Source organism: Condylura cristata, unplaced genomic scaffold, assembly GCF_000260355.1.
Source record: "Condylura cristata isolate star-nosed mole 26May11 unplaced genomic scaffold, ConCri1.0 scaffold00015, whole genome shotgun sequence".
Taxonomy (NCBI): Eukaryota; Metazoa; Chordata; class Mammalia; order Eulipotyphla; family Talpidae; genus Condylura; species Condylura cristata.
The window spans coordinates 40,273,259-40,299,108 of NW_004567116.1; the positions used below are offsets into that span (position 1 = coordinate 40,273,259).

Sequence of the window (25,850 nt, forward strand, 5' to 3'; positions counted from 1 at the left end):
ACACTGCTGAGGGGCGCAGCGGGCGGGTCAGGAGAGGTCTGCCACGCCATGTGGTCACCTCCGGGGCAGGCGGGAATCGAACTCATGCGGCTTTAGCTTCTCAATGCTATGCTTTAACCCGCTGCGCCACCAGGGAGGGCCGGAATTACTTTTTAATATCAATACTTGTATTCTCATTTGTATTAGAGCCAATAGAGACTTCTAAGAAAAGAGGACTGGAAAACATTGGAAGCTCTTTGGATAGTCTGTCAACCCTAGGGTCATTAACCATGCAGATGTTCTTCCTCTGAAGGATTAAAATTCCAGTTTTATCTTCAAGGTGTAAGAAGGATGTGGCCTGATTCTTTGGAGTTGGGAGGGGATCTGGAGAGCTTACAAATTTTTCAACTAGTCTTGCTGTCCCTAACCCTACTTTAGTACCACTTTAAGAATTATATGAGGACACCAGTTCTCCTGCAAAGATTATTGAGGTTAGTTAAGATTGCCTCTCTTCTTTCCCTTCTTCTGGCTGGGAAGTCAGCCTTTTTTGTTTGCTTGCTTTTAACTTTCAAGTCTGCTAAATTGGCTACCACATACCCACTACTTGTTAGCTTCCAAAATTTTGTTTTTGTTATATCTTTTTCTATTCTGTCTCTGTCTTATACGTACGAACGTGTATGTCTTTCCCTTTAAGGTTTTGTTTATATATTACTGAGTCACTCTTACAAAATAAAAGGGAGGGGGGATGCTATAAACTAAGGACAAAATAATAATAAAACTACCTGAAGGCACTTTAAGCAGGCAGTTGTGCTAGAGCAAAATTATCACTTGGGAGAAGGGAACAATTGGTGAGTATTTATTTGTGTAGCGTGTCTGAGGCTGCACCTTGCAGGACAGCAATGATTCTGACAGAACGCATCATCTTTCTGGCTTGAAGAATCAGAAAACAGTTGAGCTGTTGGAAAGTGAGGGAACAAATTATATAAAAGTGAAAACTAATTCTATGAATAACATTTGCCCAAGTCTTTAACTGTTCCATGAACCTGGTGTGCTCAGTGTAGACTCATGAGAAACCTCCCATTACAGGGGAGACAGAGTTTGCACTTTGAATCCATTGATATAACTTGACTTGACTGGTGAACAAAGCAAAACTAAGCAAAAGAGTCCAATCATGGTGTTTAGGACAGAACCCACAGTAGAAAATGTGAGGTATTATTCAGAGAAATCAATAAAATCTAACTCTAAAATTGCACAATTGTTGGAATTATCTAGCTGGCAAGAATTTTAAAACAAATATTATAACCATCAGATATGTGAAGGAAATACATATTTTAGTGACTTCAAAGGTAAAGAAATTGCAATAGAGATACAAACCTGTTTTTTAAAAAAACCAACTTAGGAATACTAGAACTGAAAAATACAATAGCTATATACATTTAGCACAGAATAGGGATGCCAAAAGTAGCCAGTGAAGTTGTAAGTCAATAAAAGTTAACCATATCTGAAGAATAAATAGATTGACAACTACAAGAGAAAAGAAAGTATTAAAAGGACTAATAGAATCCCAGTGTTATAAATCGAACATTTGTGTCCCCCCAAAATTTATAAATTGAAAATTGAGTGCCAAAGGTGATGGTATTAGGAGGTGAACATCTGGGAGGTGATTAGGCCATAAGGGCAACCTTGTTGACTGGCTCCAAATCTCAGACTTCCTGTCTCCAGAACTGTGAGAAATAAGTTTCTGTTGTTTATAAGTCACTCAGACTGTGGTATTTTGTTATAGCAGTCCCAGCAACCTATGGGACAATATCAAAAAGGGTAGCATACATGTAATTAGAAAGAAAGTGAAAAAGATATAATTATTCCAAACTTGATTTCAAACAAGACCTAAGTACGTAGATTCAGAAAGCTCCACAAACCCCAAGGAGAATAAATATAAACCAAACCATATACCCTCATGTCCATGCACACACACACACAGTCACACAAAGCGGATAGTAGTCAAGTGGATAGAATCAAAGAGTTTCTTGGAAGCAAGCAGAGAAAAACAACACAATGCATACAAGAGAACAATTTAAAACACTGCTCCCTTCTTACTAGAAATCCCAGCAGCCTGAAAATAGAAAATCCCATAACTGACACATTTTTTTAAATTTCAGGCAGTTGTGAAGGTACATGTTCCTCCTGTCATCTTCGCCTACCTGTCCCCCAGAGAAATTTTAAATGGGACAGGAAGGTTTTTTAAAACAGATATAAGATAACATGGTGAACTTTTTAAGTACTCTTTATTTTAAACATCATATTTAGTTGATTTGATTGTATTTCCAGCAGAACAATAATGAGATCCAAATGCAACTAGTCATGTCCCAAAACCACAGTCAGTCTTCTCTGCGTATTTATTCTGAGCACAAACTGAAGGTCACACAGTTGCAAAATTTAGAGATCAACAGCATGTCCTCTGACAGGCAGCTCATCACAGTTCTTCTTAAAACTCCACCTAGCAAAGTATGCCTTATCCTCTAAAACAGTTTATGTGTTTCAACCTTAAAGGAAGGAAGACAGGAAGTAGAACAAGGTTGGTAGTTCGGTTATAACATCCATGCCATAGAAGAATGAGACAGCATTACTTGATGTTCATGAACTTTAAGTAAAAGACTAGCATTTTTTTTTTGGTGTATTTTCAGTGTGTTTTATTAATTATGTAACCTTCAGGAATCACTTACCTAAACTGACATTTTCAACCTGATAGGCAGACAATAAACTTTTAATAAGATACAGTATTAAAGAACCTGGCAAAGAAATTGGTACACAGAAGCTGACCATTAAATGACCAGTCAGAGGAAGCTTTTCATGTATAACATTTGACTAAACCTGAAGGGTTAAGTTTTAATAGATAAACCAGAAATAGACTATGGTGAACTTTCCCGACTGAAAGAATAACTTGATAGAGGAATCACTGAAAGAATCAAAGTCTGAGGTTTATTTTGGGAATAGCAAGTATTTCTAGGTGTTTGGATTTTCAGGTGTGTGACGGAATACAGCATAACGTGAGTGGGGCTGGGAGGGTGTGACACAGAGCACCTGAGGACCATGACAAAGCGGCTGGTGTCCTTCCACATTGCAGAGTTCAGGGAGACGCAGACAAAACCACGATCCCTCGGGGACCAAGGAGCCCTTCTTTTACTGATTTGGTATTTTTAACAATTTTATCTGATAGACATCAACATCATAATGGAAGTTATTGATAGATATGAAAAAAATATATTGAGTATATGAACTTTTCGGAACAAATCTAAAATGTAAGTAAAGAAAATGTCCAAGGGAAGGAGCTAGTTATCTTCATATTTAAAAGGTTATCAGGAGGAAGAAGGAGTAAAACTTAGACCTTGCTGATGGATTAAATTGGTGCAAACAGGTAGAAATCAGGAAGGGGGAAGTTTTAGCTTCTATAAGAAATAATATTTTTCGGACCCTCTCTGGTGGCGCAACAGGTTAAAGCACAGCACTACAAAGCTAGCTGCAGTCGCTTCAGCACAAGTTCAATCCCTGACCAGTTAGCTGACCCACATGGTGCAGCAGACCTCTCCTGATGCGGCTGCTGCTCCCCTTAGCAGTGTACTTTGACGCTCTCTGCCTTTCTGCTCCCCACTCTGTCTCTTGTGAATCCTCTCACTGCCCCGCACCTCTAGCCTGCACCCCAGTTCTGTATGCATAAATAAATCTTTTTTTAAAAAAATAAATAATATCTTTCAACAGATAAATTGTCCAACAGTGGAAATGTAAATCCTGGACATGAATTAAGTACACTAGTGGTATACATGCCAAAGCTAGATGATCGTCAAAGAGGCTATACAAAACTGTGCTGTGAAAAAAGGAAACACTAAGTGTCTTTGAAGGTTATGCTCTATTCAGTATAATTCTACATTTAACCTGACTCTTGCTGTCATCTAGATGTAAAACTTGCCTCAGACTTTGCCCAGGTTTACCTGTTCCAAACCTTCATGATTGTCACAAATACTCTGAAGTAGTCTCTTCCTCCACAGATTTAATTGTTCCAAAGACCTCTAGGAGCTTTGAGAACAAGCTCCTGGCAGTGCCTTACCCAGGACTTCTTATATCACCTGAAATCCTCCAACCATCCATTGGAGACTCATTTTCTGACACTCCACCGGAATAAGGTGATGAAGATGAAGGGAGGGATGGGAGTCGGGTGCCCATTTTTTCATACCACATCATTTTTCACTTTGTGTAAAACCATCATCCTTCTTTAAGGCTGTTGATCTGTTCTGTTTGTTCTCTGTCATAAACAGTCTATGACCTGCTGGTTAATTCTTTGAGATACTCAAGATGTAGAACCTTCCTTCAGGTCTCCCTTCGTGTAGCAACCCTTCCTTATGCCAGCCTCCTTCCTTGTCTTTCCCATGCCAGCTGCTTACCGTCCCCTGTTCTCTCTTGCGTTTGCACATACAGTTTCTGCTGACTGGAATGCCATTTGCCTGCCCTTTCACCTAGTAAAATCCAACCAGGACTGTGACCTAGATAGGTTCAATTCCTTTGTAAACACCCCCAGACTTGATTAGGGGTCCCTCTGCTGTGTTCCTATAATTTCCTGTAATGGGGTATGTTTTCTTTAACATGTTTCTGATTTTTAAATGTCTTTTCCCTTATATCACAGTTACTCTAAAAACAGAAACTGACTCTGCTTTGTAACTTCAGTCCATGGTCTAGCACATAGGAGGTATTCTGCAACTACTGACTGGATCACTGCATGATTACAGCTGCTTGTACCTACACTGCACTAAAGGTGAAATAAAAAGGAAACAGCCTTACCCCAGCTAGTTTATGTAGCTCGCTAAAATGTGCTGTGGCTCCCGGGGTGGTAAATAAGGTCGCATCCTGCTGTGTGCTTTCCATTTAAAAAAAAAAAAAAACAGACTTTTTTTTTCTTGTTCCAAATAAAGTTACTCATGATTTTGTTAGTATTTCAGTCACTCATCCATGAACTTGAGTATTGAAATTTGGCTCTTACCCGGTAAGATCTTATTTTAGAGAAACGTAATCTCTGGAGAACAAACTTAGACTCTCCAAAATAGATAAAGTTAGGGGTGATTCTTCAGTGTCATAAACCCTTCTCCCTGAGCGCTTAAATTTGCCATTGGAAAAGGATGTCCCAGCATGTGGTTGATGTTTAAATAGTATTTGCTACCTTAAATCCTCTGTGCCCTTGTGCAGAGCCATTCCCATTGTGCCTGATAACATAGTAAATACACAAAATTGTTATCTGTTTGTCAGGATTACTTAGGTGACATTCTACCCGTGATTTCAGTCCAGATATTTTTTCAAGTAAAAGGTAGAGGTAATCTTCACCTGAATTGGTATTTTTATTGCTCCTTAATAAATTACCATGAAGTTACCCATTTAAATAACTCGCATTTCCATCTCACTGTCCCGTATGTCAAAATTCTGGGTGGGCTCATCTGGTTTGTCTGCTCACGGTATCACAGAGCCAAAACCAGGGTGCGGGTCAGACTAGGCTCTTGGGAAAAATCCACTTCTAAGCTCATTTAAATTGTTGGCAAAATCCAGTTCCCTTGCAGCTCTAGGTCCTAGGTTCCCTTTGACTTGCTGGCTTTCAGCCAGGGGCCACTTTTAGCTCCTAGAGACCTCCAGCATTCCTTCTCAGTGACCTCTCTGCTTCAACCACAATGTCCCATTAAATCTTTCTGAATTTCTTCTGCCCAACAGTAAAACCTCCGCTTTTAAAAGGCCCATGTGATTAGATTAGACCCATTCAGATAATCTCCCTTTGACATTAACATAAAATGATCAAAGGATGAAGGTCTTGGGGGCCATCTTGAAATTTAAAACTTACCACCTCATTCTTTAAATTCTCACAGAAGGTTATTTTCTTTGAGCTTCACTCAGGTATTGTTCATTAAGAGGTAACCTCCTTCAGGGTGTCATTCCCGAGTGAGTCACTTTATGATACCCCATCAGACCATGAATGCCTTGCCTCTGTAGTAATATATGGTGCATATCTAATGAATTAATTGCTTTTTGTTAGATGAATTGTAAAATTAAGACATGAATAAAATTGTTTCAGGCCATCTGTCCAGCTGGAGGCACAATGAGCACTTGACAGGACAATGCCAATTTTCTTTTTCTTTTTTTTAAAGTTGCATTTATTTATAGTCAACCATAGAGACTAAACAGTGGACACATGAGTTTGGACTTTATGCAATTCAAGTAAATCAGAAGAATTCCACAGAAAAACTTAAAGACATGAAGTAGATAGTATCATAAAATTAATATTTTAAAGGAAAAATCATTAATGAGAAAAAAAGAGCATTCTGGAAAACTGTGTTCCATTTAGGGCACCTCATCACCAGATTCTTTACGGGAAATTGGAGGGAGTTCAGAGACATAAAGAATGATGAAGAGGCTGTAGAGATTAACTTACAAGCAACGATTTTAAAAGACTAAATGTGTATAGCCTAACTGAACAACAGCTCAATGGAGATGTAACTGTTGTCACATGTCTGACATCAAGAGGAGGAATGTGTTTCTCTGAAGAGTTGAAGGGCTTTTTATAAGTATGGGAACTAACTGAGGAATGAGAAAATAGTCATTTCTAACCATTTTGGAAGCAATATTTAGACTGTACTACTATGTGAAGTCTCAGAGTTGAATTCAAATCCCAGCTTTTCTACTTGCTACCTGTAAAATATCAGGCAACTCTTTTAACCTTTTAAAAGTGTCATATGCAACATGGGAATTATGCAGCCTACCTCATGGACTTGTTAAGAGTAAATGAAATGACATAAGTAAGCAATCAAGTTCCGTGACTGGCACAGATTGAACATTAAGAAAACCAGTGGTTGATATTGCTATCACCGTCATCATCTTCATTCTGAAGTAGTTAAGAGTTCACAGTGCCAGGGTCAAACAAGCCAGGGGTGCAAACTCAAGCTCAGCCATTTATTAGCTATGCCTGAGTCTCAGCGTAAGGTAATTATAGTAAGGACTGAATGAAATCTGAAATGCTTACTTAGAATAATCCTGGACACATAATCACTTGATACATGTATTTGTAGCTGAAACATCATTTTCGTCATCATTTTATTAATGTTGTCATCATTCCACCATTGAACCTGTCAAAAGATCTAGCATGTATTCAATTATTTCCAAATCTTTCCTATTATAAACAATGCCATATACATATAGTTGGCCCTCTTGGTAACCTCAGGTTCTGGTCAATACTATGTAGTTGGACTTAACAATGGTTGAATCTGTACAAACCAAATCATTTACAAACCTTTCTTTCCCCCTTTTACTACCCCCTTGCCATCTCCTTTCTCCTCATTATTCCCTAGACAATACATAATAACAGCTGTTTACATAGCATTTGCATTGTGTTAGGTATTGTAAGGTAATCCAGGGATGATTTAAAATATATGGGAGTATGTGCAAGAGCATGTTTGCAAATACTATACCTTTTTTTGTAAAGACCTTGAGCATCACAAGTTTTGGTATCTATGATTGTTGGAGGGCTAGAACCAGAGCCTTGCAGAAGTGGAATTAGAGTATTATTAAGAAGGTATTAAGATTAATCAGAGGGTATTAATTGGATGTTACATGTTCATCAGCGGTACCTCACAGAAACTGCAGGAGGTTCAGAAGGAGACAGATGACAAAAAAAGCACATGAAAAGATGCTAAATGTTATTAGTTAGTAAACAGATTAAATTGTTATGGAATACTCCATTCTTAATAGAATGACTAGAAATGTTTAAACTGACAGTATCAAGTTCTGATTATGGCCTCCCGTCCAAGTACCTCTTAGCTTCTGAGTTCACATGAGATCAGGTGAATTCATGGACTTAGGGCCTCTGCTGATGCAGAACAGCTGAAGCATATACCAGTGGGAATGCAAAATATGTATAGGTCTTTGAAAAACAGTTCAGCATTTTAAAAATAAAATGAAACATATATCTATCGTTTAATCCAGAAATTCGATTCCTAGGCCTTAATCCAAGAATAACAAAAATGAAAATCCAGACGAAAACCTGGACTCAAACCTGTGCACCTTAATAGCCAAAAACATGAAACAACTCAAATATTCATCAACTGGCAATTTAGATAAGCCAAAATGTGGTTCATCCATATAGGGGTTACTATTCAGCATAAAAAGGGAGTGAACTACTCATACTGCAATAACCTGGATAAATCTCTGAAACAAATGAAAGATCCAGGCATCCTTGACTAAATATAATTCCATCTATAAGTCAGTCAAGAATACTGTTCTGTCTTATTAAGACTGTGGTTTTCTTGATCTGATAGTTCTCTCACCAAGACTGCATCAAAGTCAATGAAAAGGAAGCAGAAATGCTGAGTTTGATCAGTTTCGTTCCTAAGGGAATTAAAAATTCAGGTCAGTAGAGGTAGTTCGGGTAAATCAGGTGTCTAAGACTATAAACATGAGGACAGGGGGCCAAGCCTGAGCCTGGTGCACCTGACTGTGAAGATCTGCTCCTGTGGATCCCATGCAAGCTTGTTCTCTCCTGTAGCTACTAGCTTCCAGAAAACATAACCTTTCCCTGGTGAGCTTTAATTAAAAATGACTGAAGTTGCTGTCAAGGGTGTGTTTAACCTGCCTTTGACAAATTTCCAGTTCTGCTCTGCTTGTTCGTTTGCAGTATGCTTTAGTGACCCTCTTGAGCAACTCCCAGTTGGCAGTGTTAGAGATCACATTATAAATGGGTGTCCCCAGAGTTGTCAGTTTCACAGAGCTTCTCAGTTAGTGTCTTCTGGCTGGCATAAGATGCCAAAGCGAAGGACCCTGGACTCAGGGTCCAGGACTGGTCCCTGGACTCAGTCTGGTTATTGGCCACTTAGCCTCTCACTTGCCTTCCTTATATGGTAAATGAAACAGGTGAGCTGATGCTCTCAAAAGTGCCATTCAGCTCTAATAGGAATTCCATTGTTCTAAAGGGAGCTGATAGTCTGATTGGGTGGAAGAATTGAAGAAACTTTTCCATTTCTTGGACTTCAGAGCTGTAGATGTTACTTTTAAGCTTTTCACAGCCCAGAATGGCAGGCCTCAGCTGTGTCCAGTCTTTACATTATAACATATCTATTTGGAAAAGAACTGGCATGGTTTGTAGATGAAGATGGAAAAGTACTTAGGTTGTCTTGCAACGAGAGGCCCATAATCAGATTTTTATACTTTTCCTTAGAGGTATATATTGCAATGACTCACTGTAAGAAACAGTATTATTGCTCATATTAAGTATTTTTTAACTTTCCACATCTCTGAAAGAGTTGCATTTTTTTCTAAGAAGGCAAATTTTATTTTTGAACTGGTGTTGCCCGTTTTTTTTCCAAGTTCTTATCTAGTTCTTTTTGTGCCATTGAAACCAGAACATTTAAAAATAAATTGAAACTTGTAGTTAGTCCTGTTGAGATTTTTCTTTACAGTTCCATAAGCCAGAACTCTAAAGTTAAGTCTTTGATGCATGTGTCCATTTTTAATTTCTTATTTTTAACTTCTTCTAGACCATTTCTCTTTATAGTCAAATTCATTGTAATCCTGTCACGAATGTGTTGATCCTATAGTAACCTTTATTGAAGCATTGGATTAATCCACATTCCCTCACGGTAACAGGAGGTTTGTATCAAACATATCGTGCAGCTTAGCTCAAGCCCCATATGGAACTAATAAACCACTCAATAAGTGGCCTTGTGTAGATGAATATAACTTGGAAGGGTGTGTGTGTGTGTGTGAGATGTCTAAACTGAATTTTTCCTTACAGAACTTAAACAACAAAATGATTCCTGACCACCAAGAGTCTTCCTTGGCCTAGCAAAATTACTTTTTAAAAAATAAAAACAAATTTGAGTACTTTGATATTAAATTAGCTCGATAACTCACTGAGTACAAGAACTTAGCATTTATTTCTTAGAACTACAATCACACTTTATTTTTAAATAATGATCTCCAGAACTGCAAATGGTCTTACCCAATCAATGGTACTGTTTATCAACTTGTATGAACTAGTTAATTTCAACTGCAAGAGCTCTAATGTCACAGTTGATCTGTCTGTCTTATTTGGTGAAAACTGTGAATGTGTAGCAGTTCAGGATAAAGCTAGCATGCAGTTTAAAAAAAAACTACTGCACTTTTATGCAAAAAGATGATGTGATATGGAGAAAAAACAAAGTAGGTTACTGATGGAATTGACATGACTGTAGTTGTCTTTTCAGTCTAAATGTGTTCTTTGTGCTAGTTTTTTTGTTTGTTTGTTTTGCTTGTTCCAGTAATTATAAAGCCAGATCTTCCTGGCTATTTTAGTATTGAGTTTTTCTTTGGTAGTACACAATAGCAGGTGTCCATTTTCCCAGGAAATAACTAGGAACATTGCTTCTCCCCACTTCCCATCTGATTTATCATCTATGTACGGTTTTCACCTAATAGCCTGCCATAGAACTGCACAGAAATTTAATTGTTCCCATTGAGGTTTAAACCAATCAAAGTAATGCTGCAATTGAAGCTAATTGAAACCAAAATTCCACTTAAAAACTGCTCAGACTCTTTGAGTAGTTCTGAAGTAGGAAGTTGTTACAAAAGGTGTTTATTTCAGAGTCTAATTTGAGGCAGTTAGACAGACCCAAAGCAATATTTTATTGCCTGAGGTTTTTTGGCATCTGCCTTCCCCAATCAGAAGTCAGAGCAGAAGGAGCTCTGTTGGGAAGTATATTGATAGTGGTTGATGGGGACAGGCTTTAATGAAATGTGCAGTAAGATTTAGAGAGAAGAGGACTTCATTTGTTCCTGTCCTTCATACCTGCCTCTGAAATTGTCTTCCTCATTGACTCTCCTGCATAAATCATGAAGTGCAGATTCTTACTACTGACAAGGGAGATAAAGTCTTAACTCTTGAACTTAAGCCCTAGGCCTTCATTGGTTTTATTGAATACCCTCTAAAAGTCAGACTGCACGAGTTTCCATTCTCTATAGAAATTCTTATGTTAGAATTTCTTACAGCCACTATATGACACAAATATTGTAGTTTGTGTTTTCTAGACAAGGCATAGATTAGTTATGTAACTTGCTCAGGGTAACATACGTTATATGATGAGAAAATCCTGAATCCCCTGTCATTCACTAGTTTACAGTGCCTATCTTGGTGGATGCTAAATAAATACCTGTTGAATGAATAAATAGTTCTTATAGAAATATAGTAAGTATAGTTCTGTCTCCCATTTTCTATCCTCCTTGGCCTAATTTCTTCTTTTATTTCCTATTTGTACTTAATACCTTATCAGAGACTAAACATATTAAAGAATTAATAAAAATTAAGATGCATTCCTGTCATGAAGAATTTATATTTTTTTTTTTTTTAAGATTTATTTATTTGTACATACAGGCCAGAGGCTCAGGGGTGGCGAGAGAATTCACCAGAGACAGATTGGGGAGCAGAACAGGCAGATCGACGAAGTACACTGCTAAGGGGAACAGCGGGCGGGTCAGGAGAGGTCTGCCACGCCATGTGGTCACCTCCGAGGCAGGCGGGAATCGAACTCATGCGGAAGTGGCTTTAGCTTCTCAGTGCTGTGCTTTAACCTGCTGCACCACCAGGGAGGGCCGAAGAATTTATATTTTAACAATGAATCATTTCTAGCTGATATAGTATAAGACCGAACTTCATTCTTCTCTCCATTTTGTACGTTTGTAGACTTTTCCATGACATCTACATGGCAAGTGAATACATACAGATTTGACATCCTCTTAGCCATGCTTAATTTCTGACACCATTGGAACTGGGCAAAACCAGAAATAGGGCTCACAGGCCAGTGTTCCTTCCTGGAGAGCGCATTGTGAATGTGCATTATCTACCCATGTTTTTATATCAAAATCCTTAGACGCGTGGTGCAAACTTGCAATTTTTAGAGCATTTAAAGTTGACTCAGAACTTTGAAGCCTGTTCGAGATGATCTAGCCTGAGGGAATGTAATTGTGTAATTGTGCCTGTGCAGGCTACAAATTATTCAATCACCATTTCTTACAATTCTAGTTACTGCTTTTATAGTTTGGGTTTCTCCATAGTATTTCATCTAAACAGAGGAGTCTAGGGCTACAAACAAAATTTGAAAATTATTTGACTAGTTTGAGCAGGGAAGGAATTCACTCTGTTCATGCAACAGAGCTGTGTCTAATACCCAGATTTGACCACCCTCCTCATGTTCGGTCTTTCACTGTATAGTTATTTAAAGATACTGGTATTTTTATGGACTTACTACTGCCTCCAAGAGTGCCTGCTGTCAGGAGCTTAGAAAATTAATAAAAATTAATACTTAAAAAATGAAGAGTGTACTTAAGATTTTCCTTCTGATTTGAACTCTTCTTCCTCTTTTGATTCCCATTCTAATTAGTAGGTATAGTCATAATCAAGCATCAGTTTCAGGCCAAACCTAGTGGTATTTGCCATAATGATGATACCACAGAGAGACTGTGCATAGCAGTAATAGAAATAGGTATTTTTTTGAGCACTTACCAGGTATTTGGGGGATACTCCATATACTTTATCTTATTCAAACATTGCAACCATTCTGCAAGGCCTGTTTTATAGGTGAGGAAACTGAAACTCAAAGAAGTAATGTTTCCAAAGTCAAGCAACTAGTAAGTGGTAGCCCTGATATGCAAACCCAGACCTACATTTACCTCCATACATTGGGTCACAATGTCTCTCATTCCCTTCCATACTGAACTACTTTATTCATTAAATATTTATTAAGTACCTAGTCAATTTGTTAAAGCTTTCTGAAAAGAGCAAAATAAAGGTAGTATAGAACAGGATTTGGAGAGAAGGGCAAAGTGCTTCTTTAACCTGAAGTTAATCAAAGAGAGCTTATATAGAAAATGGAATTTGGATTGGCTTGATGAAAGTGAATGGAATGAGTCTAGATGGGGATGCCTGGAGAGAAAATTAGAGTCAGAAAAGAGAACTCTGCTTGAGTGCTGAGTTACATGTAAAAGATTGTTGGGTTTTTAAAAAATGATTTACTTTTGCATATTAGAACTGGGGTGCAGGCCAGGGGTGCAGAAAATTCAGAAAATACAGAGTGGGGAGCAGAACAAGCAAAACTACTGAAATATATTGCTGAGGGACGCACCAGGGGAGACAGGAGAGGTCTGCTGCACCCTGTGGGTCACCTCCTAGGTAGGAATCGAACTCATGCTACAATGGCTGGTGATAGATTGATACATTGAGACATTAACCCCTGTGCCACCAGGGACATATTATACTTTTACAGTATGTAAAAGATTGTAAGGAAAGTTGTTAGCCAAATTGAAAGACTATTATAACATAGGGGGGCATCATGGTAATACTATAAATAAGAACAATTGAGCATATTCATTTATGTCAGCTCCCTAGTGAAATGCTGCTAGTAAAAGTTAAGTAATTTAAAAATTGTAAACTCTAGGATGAATGGAACAGAAGAGACTAGAAGGTAATAGAATTGACAAAGTTTTAGAAAAATCACAAGGAGATAAATTAATGATAAACTGATTTGACAGAATATAGAAGAACTGAAATCTGCAGCCTTCAAGAAGTAATATGTAACTCATGCTGTAGAACTCCAGAAGGTGCCTAGTACCTCACAGACTGTTGGATAAGGAGTAGTTCTAAAAACAAGAGGATTAGTTGAAAGTCTATAAAAAGAGAAATAAGACTCTCAGCTCACTTCTCCTACCTGTGTAGCCAGGCAACTACTACTGCAAGGAGACTAGAGATTTACTTTCCGAAAAAGAATCAAACCCCAAGAAGCTTTGAACCCTAAGCTGCCTGATGTATAACTTGGTCAGAAAGTAAGGTGCCTTAGTGAATGTAAGGGGATTTGGTGAAAGTCTGGTATACCAGTACAACACAATTTCGCACTACTTTTTCCTACTTAACTTCCAAAATTGGGTCCAGATTATACCCCTAGACAGAAGAGTGGAGAATTCCCTCTAAAAATAAAAGTAGTCCCAGCAGTGAGGACTTCTGAGACTGGTATGTTCCCCACACAAAGAGCCTCTAGGCAGCCAGCACAGCCTGTGTCTAGACTCTTTGGTCAGTTTTATAGTCTGACTTATAAAGATGAACCGACAACCAAGATTACTGGATGTTAAAGGAAAAAATATCTAACATTTAAGTCTGAAACAAAGAAGGACAAAATCCAGAAGTAGCAAAAAATGGAGAAGAATATGACAAAATAGAAAATAACCAAATTAGGGGATAGGAGTTTTCAAATTGGAAGAATTCACATAGTCCCCAGCACATTAATGAAAAAACATCTGGGGTTAAAGAATAAAATCCTGACTGCTTCTAGGGAGAAGTAAACTTATATACCAACAGCAGGGATGAGAACAGTAATCCAGTTCCTTCATTACCATGTGCAAAGTTAAATCATAGCGGAACAAAACTAAAAATTCTGAAAAAAGTATTTTCAGCGTTGAATGCTGCCTGAATGTGTGTGGATGAAATAAAGGTATATTTAAATATTCAGATGTCAAAAAAGACACCTCTTAGGCTCCCCTTTCCCGGACAGCTATTATAAAAGATATGCTCTGCCAAGATGAAGCAATTATTCAAGAAAGAAGTCTTGACATCTAGGAAATAACAGTTTTGACACAGACATCATGTAAGCAGAATTTCCAGGATGATGGTGAAGGAAAGTTCTAAGAAGATAATAAAGGAGCAGTCAGTCCTGACTGGCGCAAAGAAGAGCACTCTAAGAAATGCCTCTGAGAGAGGAAACAGTCTTGATATATTCATTCAGGTTAAAAATGATTTTCAAGGCTTGCCCTGGTTTTGGGGGCAGGGGTAAACTGATGGATACACAGGCTTTCTATAAGCAGGGGAAATGGTAATTAACACTTTCAGAAAAACAACCCAAAAAGCACAAGAAAGAAAGAATGTATTGCATGACTGAGCAGTAAATTATTGTAGGTGTAATAAGGTGAACACTAAAATATTGATTTTAAAACTAAAAGTATGTTATTGAGTATGTTGAGAGGATGAGGAGAATAGAGAGTTAAGTCCTTACAGTCTTGAATCGAAAATTGTAAGGTCATATGTGGGTGAGGAGATAGTGTAGAAGAGCAGAGTATTATCTGTGAGCTGAATCCTCATTTATCACAGAAGGAACACAGTAGATGGTGTCTGCAATGGGAGGAAAAGAGTAAGGAATACTAATGGAAGCATATGAGCTAGCAATATGAAGGTTAAGAAGAAACAGCTAGAAGCGGTGCTCGTAAAGAGCAAAACACTTTTGCCTTTTCATTCTGAGCCTACAGTGGTTTAGACTTTTAAACAGTACGTGTACATGATTAATAAAAATCAACTTAGTAAACAAACGTTATGTGTGCATTTCTTTTTTAGTTCTGTATGTTGACAAGTAAGTGTGACCCAGTAGAAAGAATTCAGAGCTAGCCTTGGCTTTGGCCCTTATCAGCTCTGTGACATTGGGCAGGACACTTGTCTTCCTGGGAGAGGAAGGAGGTTGGAAAAGATGATCTCCAGAATCTTTTGAAGCTACAGTATCCTACGATTCAGTGATAAAAGTAACAGTGCTAAGCAGCCATTGAAAAGTTAAGTGCTAGTTGGAGGCTTGAAATTCCTGTGTTTTCTTCCTTTCTTTCTTTCTTTTTGGTTGAAATCAGACTCGGAGAGAAATTTTCACTGTAGTCTCCGAAAAGAATTCAACCCCCACTTCCACTGTGGAGCCTGGGGCAGACAACTGACGATGGACTGGCTTAGAGACACATAACTTTGTGTTATTTCAGTAAGGGTTTTTTTTTTTTTAATATTTAATATTTTTCAGTATGAATCACAGGTGAAATTTCCATGCCATGTGTAAACAATTTGACTTTTTTATTGAAACAGTGAATTCAGGAATGTCATATTGGGATATCAGCCATTTTGCTTTTATCAATGTATGGAAAAAATGCTTTTATATTAATACAAGAAATGATGTCATTTAATATGGAGTAGAGCTTATAATTCAAGGTCAGCAAATCTCAGGAGGTGATTTAGGTCAGCAAGCTAGCTTTGAAAAAAAGGAAAGGAATATTTTCCTTCTGTCTTCTCAAGTATTTTTATGAATTTTCCCCTCAAGTTTTGGGATAAATGGTAGAGTAACATGATTGTGAAAAGGCCACTCTGGATGAGAATGACTTTGTCATTGAAACATATGGCCTTAGAGATTTTCCTTCCTTTTCTGGGCTTCAGTTTCCCCATCTGCAGAAGGAAAGGATCAGTCTAAATAACACTCAAGATACCTTTTGCTTTTAGCAGTTAGCTTTAGCATTAGCTTTGCTTTAGCAGTCTGTGTTTCTGCCCATTAGATTTGGGGATTTTCCTTGCAAGGTTCCATGTAATGTTACACAGAATATGCAAATGAAAGCATGATACAAATAAAGCTTTAGTTTTTTTGTTGTTGGTCAGTGGTTTTTTGTTTTTTGTTTTTTTTTTAAGATTTATTTATTTAGGCCCTCCCTGGTGGCGCAGCGGGTTAAAGCACAGCACTGAGAAGCTAAAGCCGCTTCCACATGAGTTCGATCCCCGCCTGCCCCAGAGGTGACCACATGGCGAGGCAGACCTCTCCTGACCCGCCCGCTGCTCCCCTCAGCAGTGTACTTCGTGGATCTGCCTGTTCTGCTCTCCACTCTGTCTCTGGTAAATCCTCTCACCCTCCTCATCTCTGGCCTGTACCCCAGTTCCGTATGCATAAATAAATAAATAAAAAAGATTTATTTATTTATGCATACGGAACTGGGCTACAGGCCAGGGGTTCAAGGTCAGTGAGGGGATTCACCAGAGACAGTAGGGAGCAGAACAGGCAGATTGACGAAGTACACTGCTGAGGGGAGCAGCAGGCGAGAGGAGAGGTCTGCTGCTCCATGTGGTCACCTATGGGGCCAAACTCCCACTGAAGCAGCTGTGGCCAGCTTTGCAGTGCTGCGTTTTAACCCATGCACCACCGGGGAGGGCCTGGTCTTACTTTTTAAGAGAGGAAAATATTTAAAAGTCTTCCTTGGCTACTTTTAAATTTAGGTGTAGGAAAAGCAAAATACCTGACAATCCTTTGCATTTATACACCAGCATTCCGTTTACAAAGGCCTCTCTTTGTTTATTTTCTGTCATCTGAAAGCTCATTCTGTAGGGCTGTGTTGTACACTTTCTGCACATTGGATATTATGCATGTCAGCATGTGTGTGAACATACATATACTGTCTCGGTTCTCTGCTGGTCAGTTAGAAAGCAAATGATATTTCAAGATAAAGTGAGAGGAGACAAGGAACAGACAGATGAAAACCACTCAGCAAGTTACCCAAGGTACATAGAAGGATGCTCGTTTTAGAAATTTGACCTCTATCAGAAAGAAGTTAAACAAAAGGCAGATCTAGCTCACAAGCCAACAGCAAGCTTCCTCATACAAGCTCTAGACCTTTGTGCTCTGGTTCTCAACAAAGAGAAAATTTAGATACTGGGGAATTAACAGAGCACAGCCTCTGGCAAACATAGCTTGCGATTTATTTGCTCAGTGAGTGACTGAGCACTAGCACTGTGTCAGGTGTTGTTGGAAGTCAGAGCTGAATACAGTGTGACCCTTAACCTTGCTAACACAAAGAGAAGCGTCAGGGAAAGAACGCCTGAATGCCCAGGGTAGGTGACACCACGTTTTAGTAGCTGAAGTGAAATACTGATTTTATGGCGTAAGTCCTTGGAGCTGGTATTAGCAAACCCTGAATATCCTGTCTCCGTAGTTGTTCACCCTTCATCTTTTCCAAATTTACAGGGAAAGGGAGGTGGGAAATAGAGACTGCTTTTAAATATTTAAATATTAAATATATGATAATGTTGGGGTCATATATTCACTTTTCGTCCTTTAGAGATAAGTTAAAAAGCAAATAAAAACACCCGCTGGGGCCCTCCCTGTGGCACAGCAGGTTAAGCAGAGCACTAAGAAGCTAAAGCCACTTCAGCATGAGTGCGATTCCCCACCTGCCCCGGAGGTGACCACATGGCGTGGCAGACCTCTCCTGTCTCAGCCGCTGCTCCCCTTAGCAGTGTACTACATCAGTGGATCTGCTCTGCGCCCCACTCTGTCTCTGGTGAATCCTCTCACTGCCCCTGCACCTCTGGCCTGTGCCCCAGTTCTGTATGCACAAATAAATACATCTTAAAAAAAAAAAAAAAACACTTGCTTAATGGATATTTCATAAGCATCTTCCAGAATTTCTTAATTCTGTTGTTTCCACCTTTACAGCTAAGATATCAACATGGACTAGGGACTCCAGATTTGAGGCAAACCCTTCCCAACCTGAAAAACTTCATGGAACATGGACTAATGGTCAGGTGGTGAGTAACTATCTCTGCTAACCAGAGAAGCTTTTCCTGCTCTTCCTCATTGCTCCACACCCAGACCCTGCCTGCAGGGTTTCTTCTGTAGGAAGGGCTGAAGAGAAGTCAGCCTCCATACTTCTATAGGTGTAAGCTCCAGCCTGGCAAAGATGCCAAGGTGAAGTACCCTTGGACCAAGAGTGGATTTGAACAGCAGGCAGTTCATGGGGCAAGAATCCTGTGGGCATTGCTGAGGCAGTCAGGATGTCGCCCAGTGCGGTTTACAAAAGGGAGACATGGGGGGCCCCGAAGTCTTTTCCAAAGAACATGTGGAGGACATGCTATGGAAGGAGAGCAGCATGTTTGCCACTGAGAGTTAAGGGAAGGACACACATAAGGGAGAAATCAGGTTGTCAGTACCTCATCTGAGATCAGAAGGCACATACTGGAATTTTCTTACATTGGATATTAGTGTCTGTTGCACCATATGGGCAGGCTGCTGTTTATAAATGCTTTGTCGGTGTAGAGACCACTTTAAAAAGGAAGGGGAAGGAAATGTCTGGACTTTATTTGACAAGTCAATGGAAAGCTATTGGCTCTGGCCACTTAATAGTTCCTGAGGGTTGAATCCTTGGTGATGAACACTCACTTACAAAACGTTGTGACTGAAAATCAGGCCATAAGAGTTGAATAGTTGAAAGTCACATAGATTCATGTAAAGAGCACTGGCTTCAGAACCTATATCTTTTCCTGACCTCCTGTGTGAACATAAATCCCTGTCTCTCAGAAACTTCTCATCTGTAATCCCTGCCCAGTTGTGGTGAGGATGACATATGATAATAGACAAAAATACTATATTTGGGAAAGAAGGTACAAAATTGAATTGATTTTCGTCTATGCTGAAAGGATAGACCTTGGGGATAATAAAAAGTGATGTCTATGATTGAGCTTTATTTTGACATTTTTAAAAGTTTTGTCTTGCATGATCTTCAAAATGAAAGTTCCAGATGTCTGACTAGATAGGACTCCCATTTAAGCAAATATGCAATTGTTTAAAAAATTCTACTCAGAATTATAAGAGCTTATAAAGGAATTGGAACTGTATGAGCCAAGAAATGAGGATAGACATTGAGTTTTAATACAAATAATCAGTGCACTAACAGGCATTTATTTAGCATCATTTTTATGTATTGTTCTGTGATAATTAATTCTGGAACATAATAAGAACTGTATGACTCAAGCCCTACCTTTGAAGTATTTGGGATCTACCTGGAAATAATCTAAGATGATATATTAAAAAAAGAAAAAGAAAGGTAGACAAACTATGGAAACTACTTGGTTAATAACTAGACGAGTCTTGCTCAATTAATAACAAATTGTCCCATTGCCGTTAACTGAAGCATCGGTCCTTTGCTTGCTGTTTGATAATGTCATCTCTTCATATGCCATGTTCATTTTTATACACATAGATCTCTTTCCAGGGTCCCTATTCTCTCCTTTGTTTTATTTGTCCATGCTTAGGCTAACATCACAATTTTAATCACAATTTTAATGTAATTTCTATACATCTTGTTGAGGTCTGAGGATGTCCAATAATAGCATCCCCTTCCCCTCTGACATTTGGAACCATTTGAGAAGGGATACAGGAGACAGACTAATAGAAATCAAAATGTCAGTTTTATTACTGATAAAGCCTCTTGGAAAATGTGGCTTTAGATCTATAATAAAAACAGCCTGCAAAGATGTCATTCAAAATTAAACTTACCCTCACAGTCACTTTATGGATTGGAGAACCCCAGGCTCCCCCCACAGAGACAGGCCCTTCCCTAGGCCGGAGTTCTGATAAGCCCTACAGGAACTCAGATGGGGCTAAGCCATAAAAATCCAGGTTTTGCTTTCCCCTCCAAATCCACCAATTAGAAAAGCAGTGAATGAAAGGACGGAGAGAGGCCAGAAGTGTTACTCCCAAATCGTGTTCCTTCATAGGGAGGGGAAATGAAGAGCCTTTAACTTCATTGCTGTCTGGTAGAATGAGGCTTCTGTTTTATGGCTCTTCCTCAGAGCGAGGCTTTTCTTGACTTAGGAATTGTATTTGAGTGATTTGATATCTCTATGATATTATGTCTTCCAAACTATGAGTACAGTACCTCTTAATATGTTTTATCTTTTTAAGCATACCTCAGTAAAGCTTTAAATTTTCTTCATAAAGGTCTTTTGCATCTTTTACTAGACATATAGCTCTAGTTACTGCTTTGGATTCCTACTATAAGGTTTTTATTATAATATTCAACTTTTTTGTGACTCATATGCAGGAGTACCACTGATTTTTATACTTTGAGGGCATGTCCCTTAAAATGTTTGGCAACATTACCAGCATTAATTACAATAGTCTGTCTTAGGTTCTCTTGGATTTTCTGGGAGAGTGATTTTGTTCTTAGTGAACGATGGAACTTTGTCTTTATTTTTATTACATTTTCCTGTCTTGTTTCTTATGGAAGAGGAATGGTTATACTGGATATCCCACTCTTACTCCTGATAGTAAAAAGAATGTTCCTAACTTTTTGGCAGGAAGGATTTATTAAAGGTTTGGATAGGTATACTTTACAGCAAAACAAAGTTTTTTTGCTATTCCAAGCTTACTAAGTTGTTTTTTAAATCATGAATGTGTGTATTTTGAATTTCATCAAATTCTTACTCTAAGTCTATTGATAACTTTACATTTGTTGTCCTTTACTATGTTAGTGTGTTAATAAGTAATACATTTTCGAATATTGTCATCTTTGCTAACTGAGATAAGCTCTAGTCATGATGCATGATTTTCCCCCTATATTATTGGATTCAATTTGCTCATATTTTTAGAATATCCACATCTGTGAGTGTAGAGTGAAACTAGCCTCTACCTTTCTTTTATAATAATCCTGTTCTGACTTTGCGAGCAAGGTTATAACAGCATCCTAAAATAAATCGCTTCTACTCTCTGTAGCCATTTTTAAGAGATGGGAATCATCTCTATGTTAATTGAAGGTCTAAGAGAACTTAGCAAAGCCCTAGGATTTTTCCTTGTGTGTGTTGAAATTCCTTTATTCCTTTCAGTGCACTCTGAGCTCTGTCGCCAAATCCGAAGGTCACTGTTCTGTCCTTCTGTCCTTCGTCTCAGCGGCTCTTGGTCTTGCCACCCTTTACTGCCTCTTGAAACATTCTCCTTTCTCAGCTTCCACAAGACTGGCTCCCCCAGTTCATCTCCTTTCAGCTGCTATTCTGTTTTTCAGATGTCCTTTCTTTGATCATGAAATAAGGAGCTCTCTATCATCCCATCTTTTTTCTCTCTCTTCTCTTTCCAGTGATCTCATTCATTCTGTCAGTTGTGAAAGCCAGCTATGTGTTTATGACTCCCAAAGTTATCATTTCAGCATAAACCTCCCATGTACTCTGTAGCAGTGACCTACTGAGCACCTCACCTTGGCGTGTCACAGGCACCTCAGCCTCAGTGTATCTAAAATTGTCCTTCCACTAGCCTTCTTCCTCTCAGCAAATGGCACCATATATATATACCCAGTTGCTCTCACTGGTGAATCATCTGGGTGAGACATGAGAGGTCTGCTGAGCCATGTGTGGGTCAGCTCCCTGGCCAGGGCTCACACTCAGGCCTGCATGTTGCTAGCACTGAGCCTTAACCTCCAGGCCACCCGGGAGGCCCCTGATGTTACGCTAGCATGGCTGGTTTCGCTCCTGTTGCACTCTGTTCATTCTCCACGGTAACCAATGTGACACGGACATTTTAAAATTCAGCTCTCTCTTAACCATCCCTTAGCTTAAGTGGCCAGAATCAAATTGAAGCTCTTTTCTAGGGTGTCCTGGACCCCCACCTCTACCCACTGCCCTGTCTGACACCAGTTTTCCTTTCCTTTCACCTGCTGTCACTACACTGGCTTCCTCTGCGTTCCTGAATGATCTTTTGTGACTCAGATCCTCAGCACTCGCTGTCCCTAGGTCTAGAATGTGCCCTCCCTCTGACCACCATCCTGACCCCACCCCCTCGTGTGGGGAGAACAGAGGTTGTTGTTGTTGTTGTTGTTATATTCCCTTTGGCCTATTTTATTTGCTTTTTCCCCAGCCACCATCCCTTATATCCTCTTGTTCCTTTCCCTCCTCACCCCCTTTTAACTTCTAAGTCTTCGTGGTGCTTACTGTTGTCCACTGTTTTGTTTTTTTTTTTTATAGAGATTTATTTATTTGTATATACAGAACTGGGGTACAGGCCAGGCCAGAGGCTCAGGGGCGGTGAGAGGCTTCACCAGAGACAGAGTGGGGAGCAGAACAGGCAGATCGACGAAGTACACTGCTGAGGGGAGCAGCGGGCGGGTCAGGAGAGGTCTGCCCCGCCATGTGGTCTCCTCCGGGGCAGGCGGGAATCGAACTCATGCGGAAGTGGCTTTAGCTTCTCAGTGCAGTGCTTTAACCCGCTGCGCCACCAGGGAGGGCCCTGTCCACTGTTTTTACAATGATTTTACTTATTTAAATCATCTGCTATGTAAATGTCCAGTATTTGCTTTCATGGCCCTGACCTGCTTCAGTATACTTATTCATCTCCATTTTGCTGAAAACAGCTGCATTTCATCTTTCCTCGCGGTTCAGTAGTATCCTGCAGTGTGAATATTCCTCACACTACGCCAATAGATCCAGTCGTCTATGGATGGGCATTTAGGCTGCTTCCATGTCCCGGCTACTAAAGTAATGCAGCTGTGACATTGTGGAATATGTGTTTTGCGTTGCTATCTCCTCCACACAGCGCGCCCCCTTTCTGGCTCCAGTTCCAGACTGAGACCCTGACGCTCAACCTAGCAGTCCGTGCCCTGCGCCTCTACTCTCACAGCTCTCTAATCGTGCGCCCTCTGTCCCGGGCACCGACACCACCAGCCACCCTGTCCGGCTCAGCTCAGGGTCTCAAAGGGTCTGCTGTGTGGACAGGTACCCCCGTGTGGACATGCAGCCTTCTATCCTCTCCTACTTCACTCGGTGTTTTCACACCCCGTTGCTGGGCTGGTGTGTCCTATCGCCAATTTCCCTTCAGGGGTTCTGGCTTTGTCCGCTGCGATCTAGCTGTGAGTGGATGGAGGGGGTGAGCCAGGTGTCTTCACACTGGCACCAGCTCGCCGGTCTCCTAGAGCAAACAGTTTAAGAAAAGACATAGCAGTTTTATTGACAGAGGACTGACCACCTTGGCTAGAGTGGACATTCATTTTAAGAACAGAAGAATCTGAATTGTGTGGTACTCGGGATTTGGGAACCCTTGGCAAGAAAAAGAAAGTAAAATTTCAGATACAACACTAGGCAAAAAAAAAAAAAAATGAGTGTTTAAAATGAAAAGCAAAATCAAGCCAATTCCTGGGACTTTAGAAATTATATCCCTTTCTTCTGAGATCTCTTTAGACAATTTTCCCAAAATGCCTACAAAGAAATGCTTCCGTCCTGTAACCTGATTGCACTTCCTCTCCTAAAATACTGTAGTTTCCAGCAACTTTCATTTCTTAATTACAGAGCCATTAACTAACTTTCCAAGTCTCATGAACCTCTAGCAATAAAAGTAGAATCTGGGTCGCCTGGCACTGCCGCCGTAAACTCAGTGAGCCCCAAAAGCACATATTGAAGCAGTGCCCTCGTGCCAACTGTGCCACACACCCCAACACTGTGTGCACAGCATGGCACCCTTCTGATGGAAAACGGGCTGCTAAGGTAGCTATGAAGCCCCACAGAATAAATGCTAGTTAATGATTCTAAGTAACAACCACTGCAGGAAGCTGGCCTGCAAGTTACAAATCTAAACAAAGCTGGAACAAGCACTTCAGCCTCAGAGGAAATCTGAGAATTTCCGAGAGCAACCTTGGATTGAGGAGATCCCTCCCGTGCCTCTGCTCCTTAGGGCAAAGGGTAAAAAAACTTACCCTCCTAAGGGAGTCTCTTACATCTTTTGTAAAAGAAAATACTGCCATTTTCTATGTGGCTGTTACCACGCACAGATTGGTCCCTGTAGAACCAGATTGCTGTATGTTCTTTTATTGTTAAGGATTTCAAGCTAAGGGCCCTGTGGTCGCTGTATTCCTCCTTGTGGAAAGTTTCAAAATTATGTGACAGCCTTTTTTTTTTTTTTCCAACAAAGTAATTGTCTTTGTTTCACATTACAGAATTTAAATATACTATCAAAAATATCTACCTGAAAAATCCTAAAACTCCTTCCTTTTTCTCATGAGCACAGTCACAAGGGGCACGGTTCTCGGTGCTTTCTGCCAGTGTTTCCAAAAGAAATCCCCTAGTATCAGTAACCCCACTGTAACTGCTGAGCAACACGATTTTTAAAAAGAGAACTTCAGCTCAGAGGTTGTGCGTAGAATATTTTAGTGAAAAGTCGCCAGTCTGCCACTTACCCTGTCCCATTTTTCTTTCTCTTACTACTAACTACAAAGGAGCCCAAGACCCACATGGCCACGTGTATGCACGGCTGATGCTGGTACTGAGTTATGGTCAGGGAAGAATGCACAAATAAGCTGCTGCTTGATGGCTGCCAGAATGATGAGTTCAGAGCTGAATTGAGGACTCTGTGCTCTGCGGTTGCTGTGAACAGGCTGTGTGATGGGGCCCCAGTCTCCGGGTCCTGGGACAGAGCCTGGATTTTGTCTCTCCACTATTTTCTCACCCCATCGCAACTGACCCTCAGACATGTTGTGCTCGTTTCTGATCTCAGTTCTTTCCTCAGACCAGTTCCCACTATCTAGAATAGCCTGCTCTTGCCTCTGCCCTATCTAAATGTTACTCTCACTTCAAGATCCAGCTCATATCCTACCTCATTCATTCACTCACTCAACAGACATGGTGGCAGATACAGAAATAAATATATGTCCCCTTGGTAGCTTAGGTTGACTCTCCCATGACTCTCCCACTGGGTCTTATCTTACCCTTAGGCCTTTGAATGGCTTCAGACAGGAGACTGTGTCTTTACTCATCCCGTGGTTCCTGCCTGGAATTAGGGAAACAGGTTGGTAAGTGATGAGCCCATGAATAAGAGAACAAACCACCTGCCTGTTTCTTGAGGTACGCTTCTTGAGGCAATGAAATAGGAACACTCTATAATAGAAAGTATGAGGTAGTGTACAAAAGATAGGTGAACGACTTGAAACATTTAGAGGAAGGACACTTACTTCCCCAGGGGAGGGTTATGGATGTTCCCATTCCCTGGCAGATCAGCACGCAGATGAGCTGGCATGCACATAGGCCTGGGGCACAGAAAGATGTCAGACCTGGGTGTGTGATAGGGGAAGATCAGGGAAGCGCTGCACAGTTGGCAGGCTGCAGGGTTGATACCGGTTCCACACTCACTGTCAGTGACTTCAGACAATTTTAAACTGTGAGTTTAACTTTATCTTTAAAATGGGAATAATAGTCCCAACCTGATTGATTTGCCATAATGATTAAATAGGGAAGTACCTAG

The 25,850-nt window shown here is 40.0% G+C and overlaps 1 protein-coding gene across 2 annotated transcripts in view; it reads left to right on the forward strand.

Moving 5' to 3' along the window:
- Window positions 1-25,850, forward strand: part of UVRAG (UV radiation resistance associated) — a 238,662-nt gene that overhangs the window by 191,402 nt on the left and 21,410 nt on the right. For both annotated transcript variants that reach the window (XM_004683215.2, XM_012725607.1), the window contains one exon: window positions 18,294-18,385. In XM_004683215.2, coding sequence (XP_004683272.1) covers window positions 18,294-18,385 — 92 coding nt within the window. The remainder of the gene's footprint in view (window positions 1-18,293; window positions 18,386-25,850) is intronic.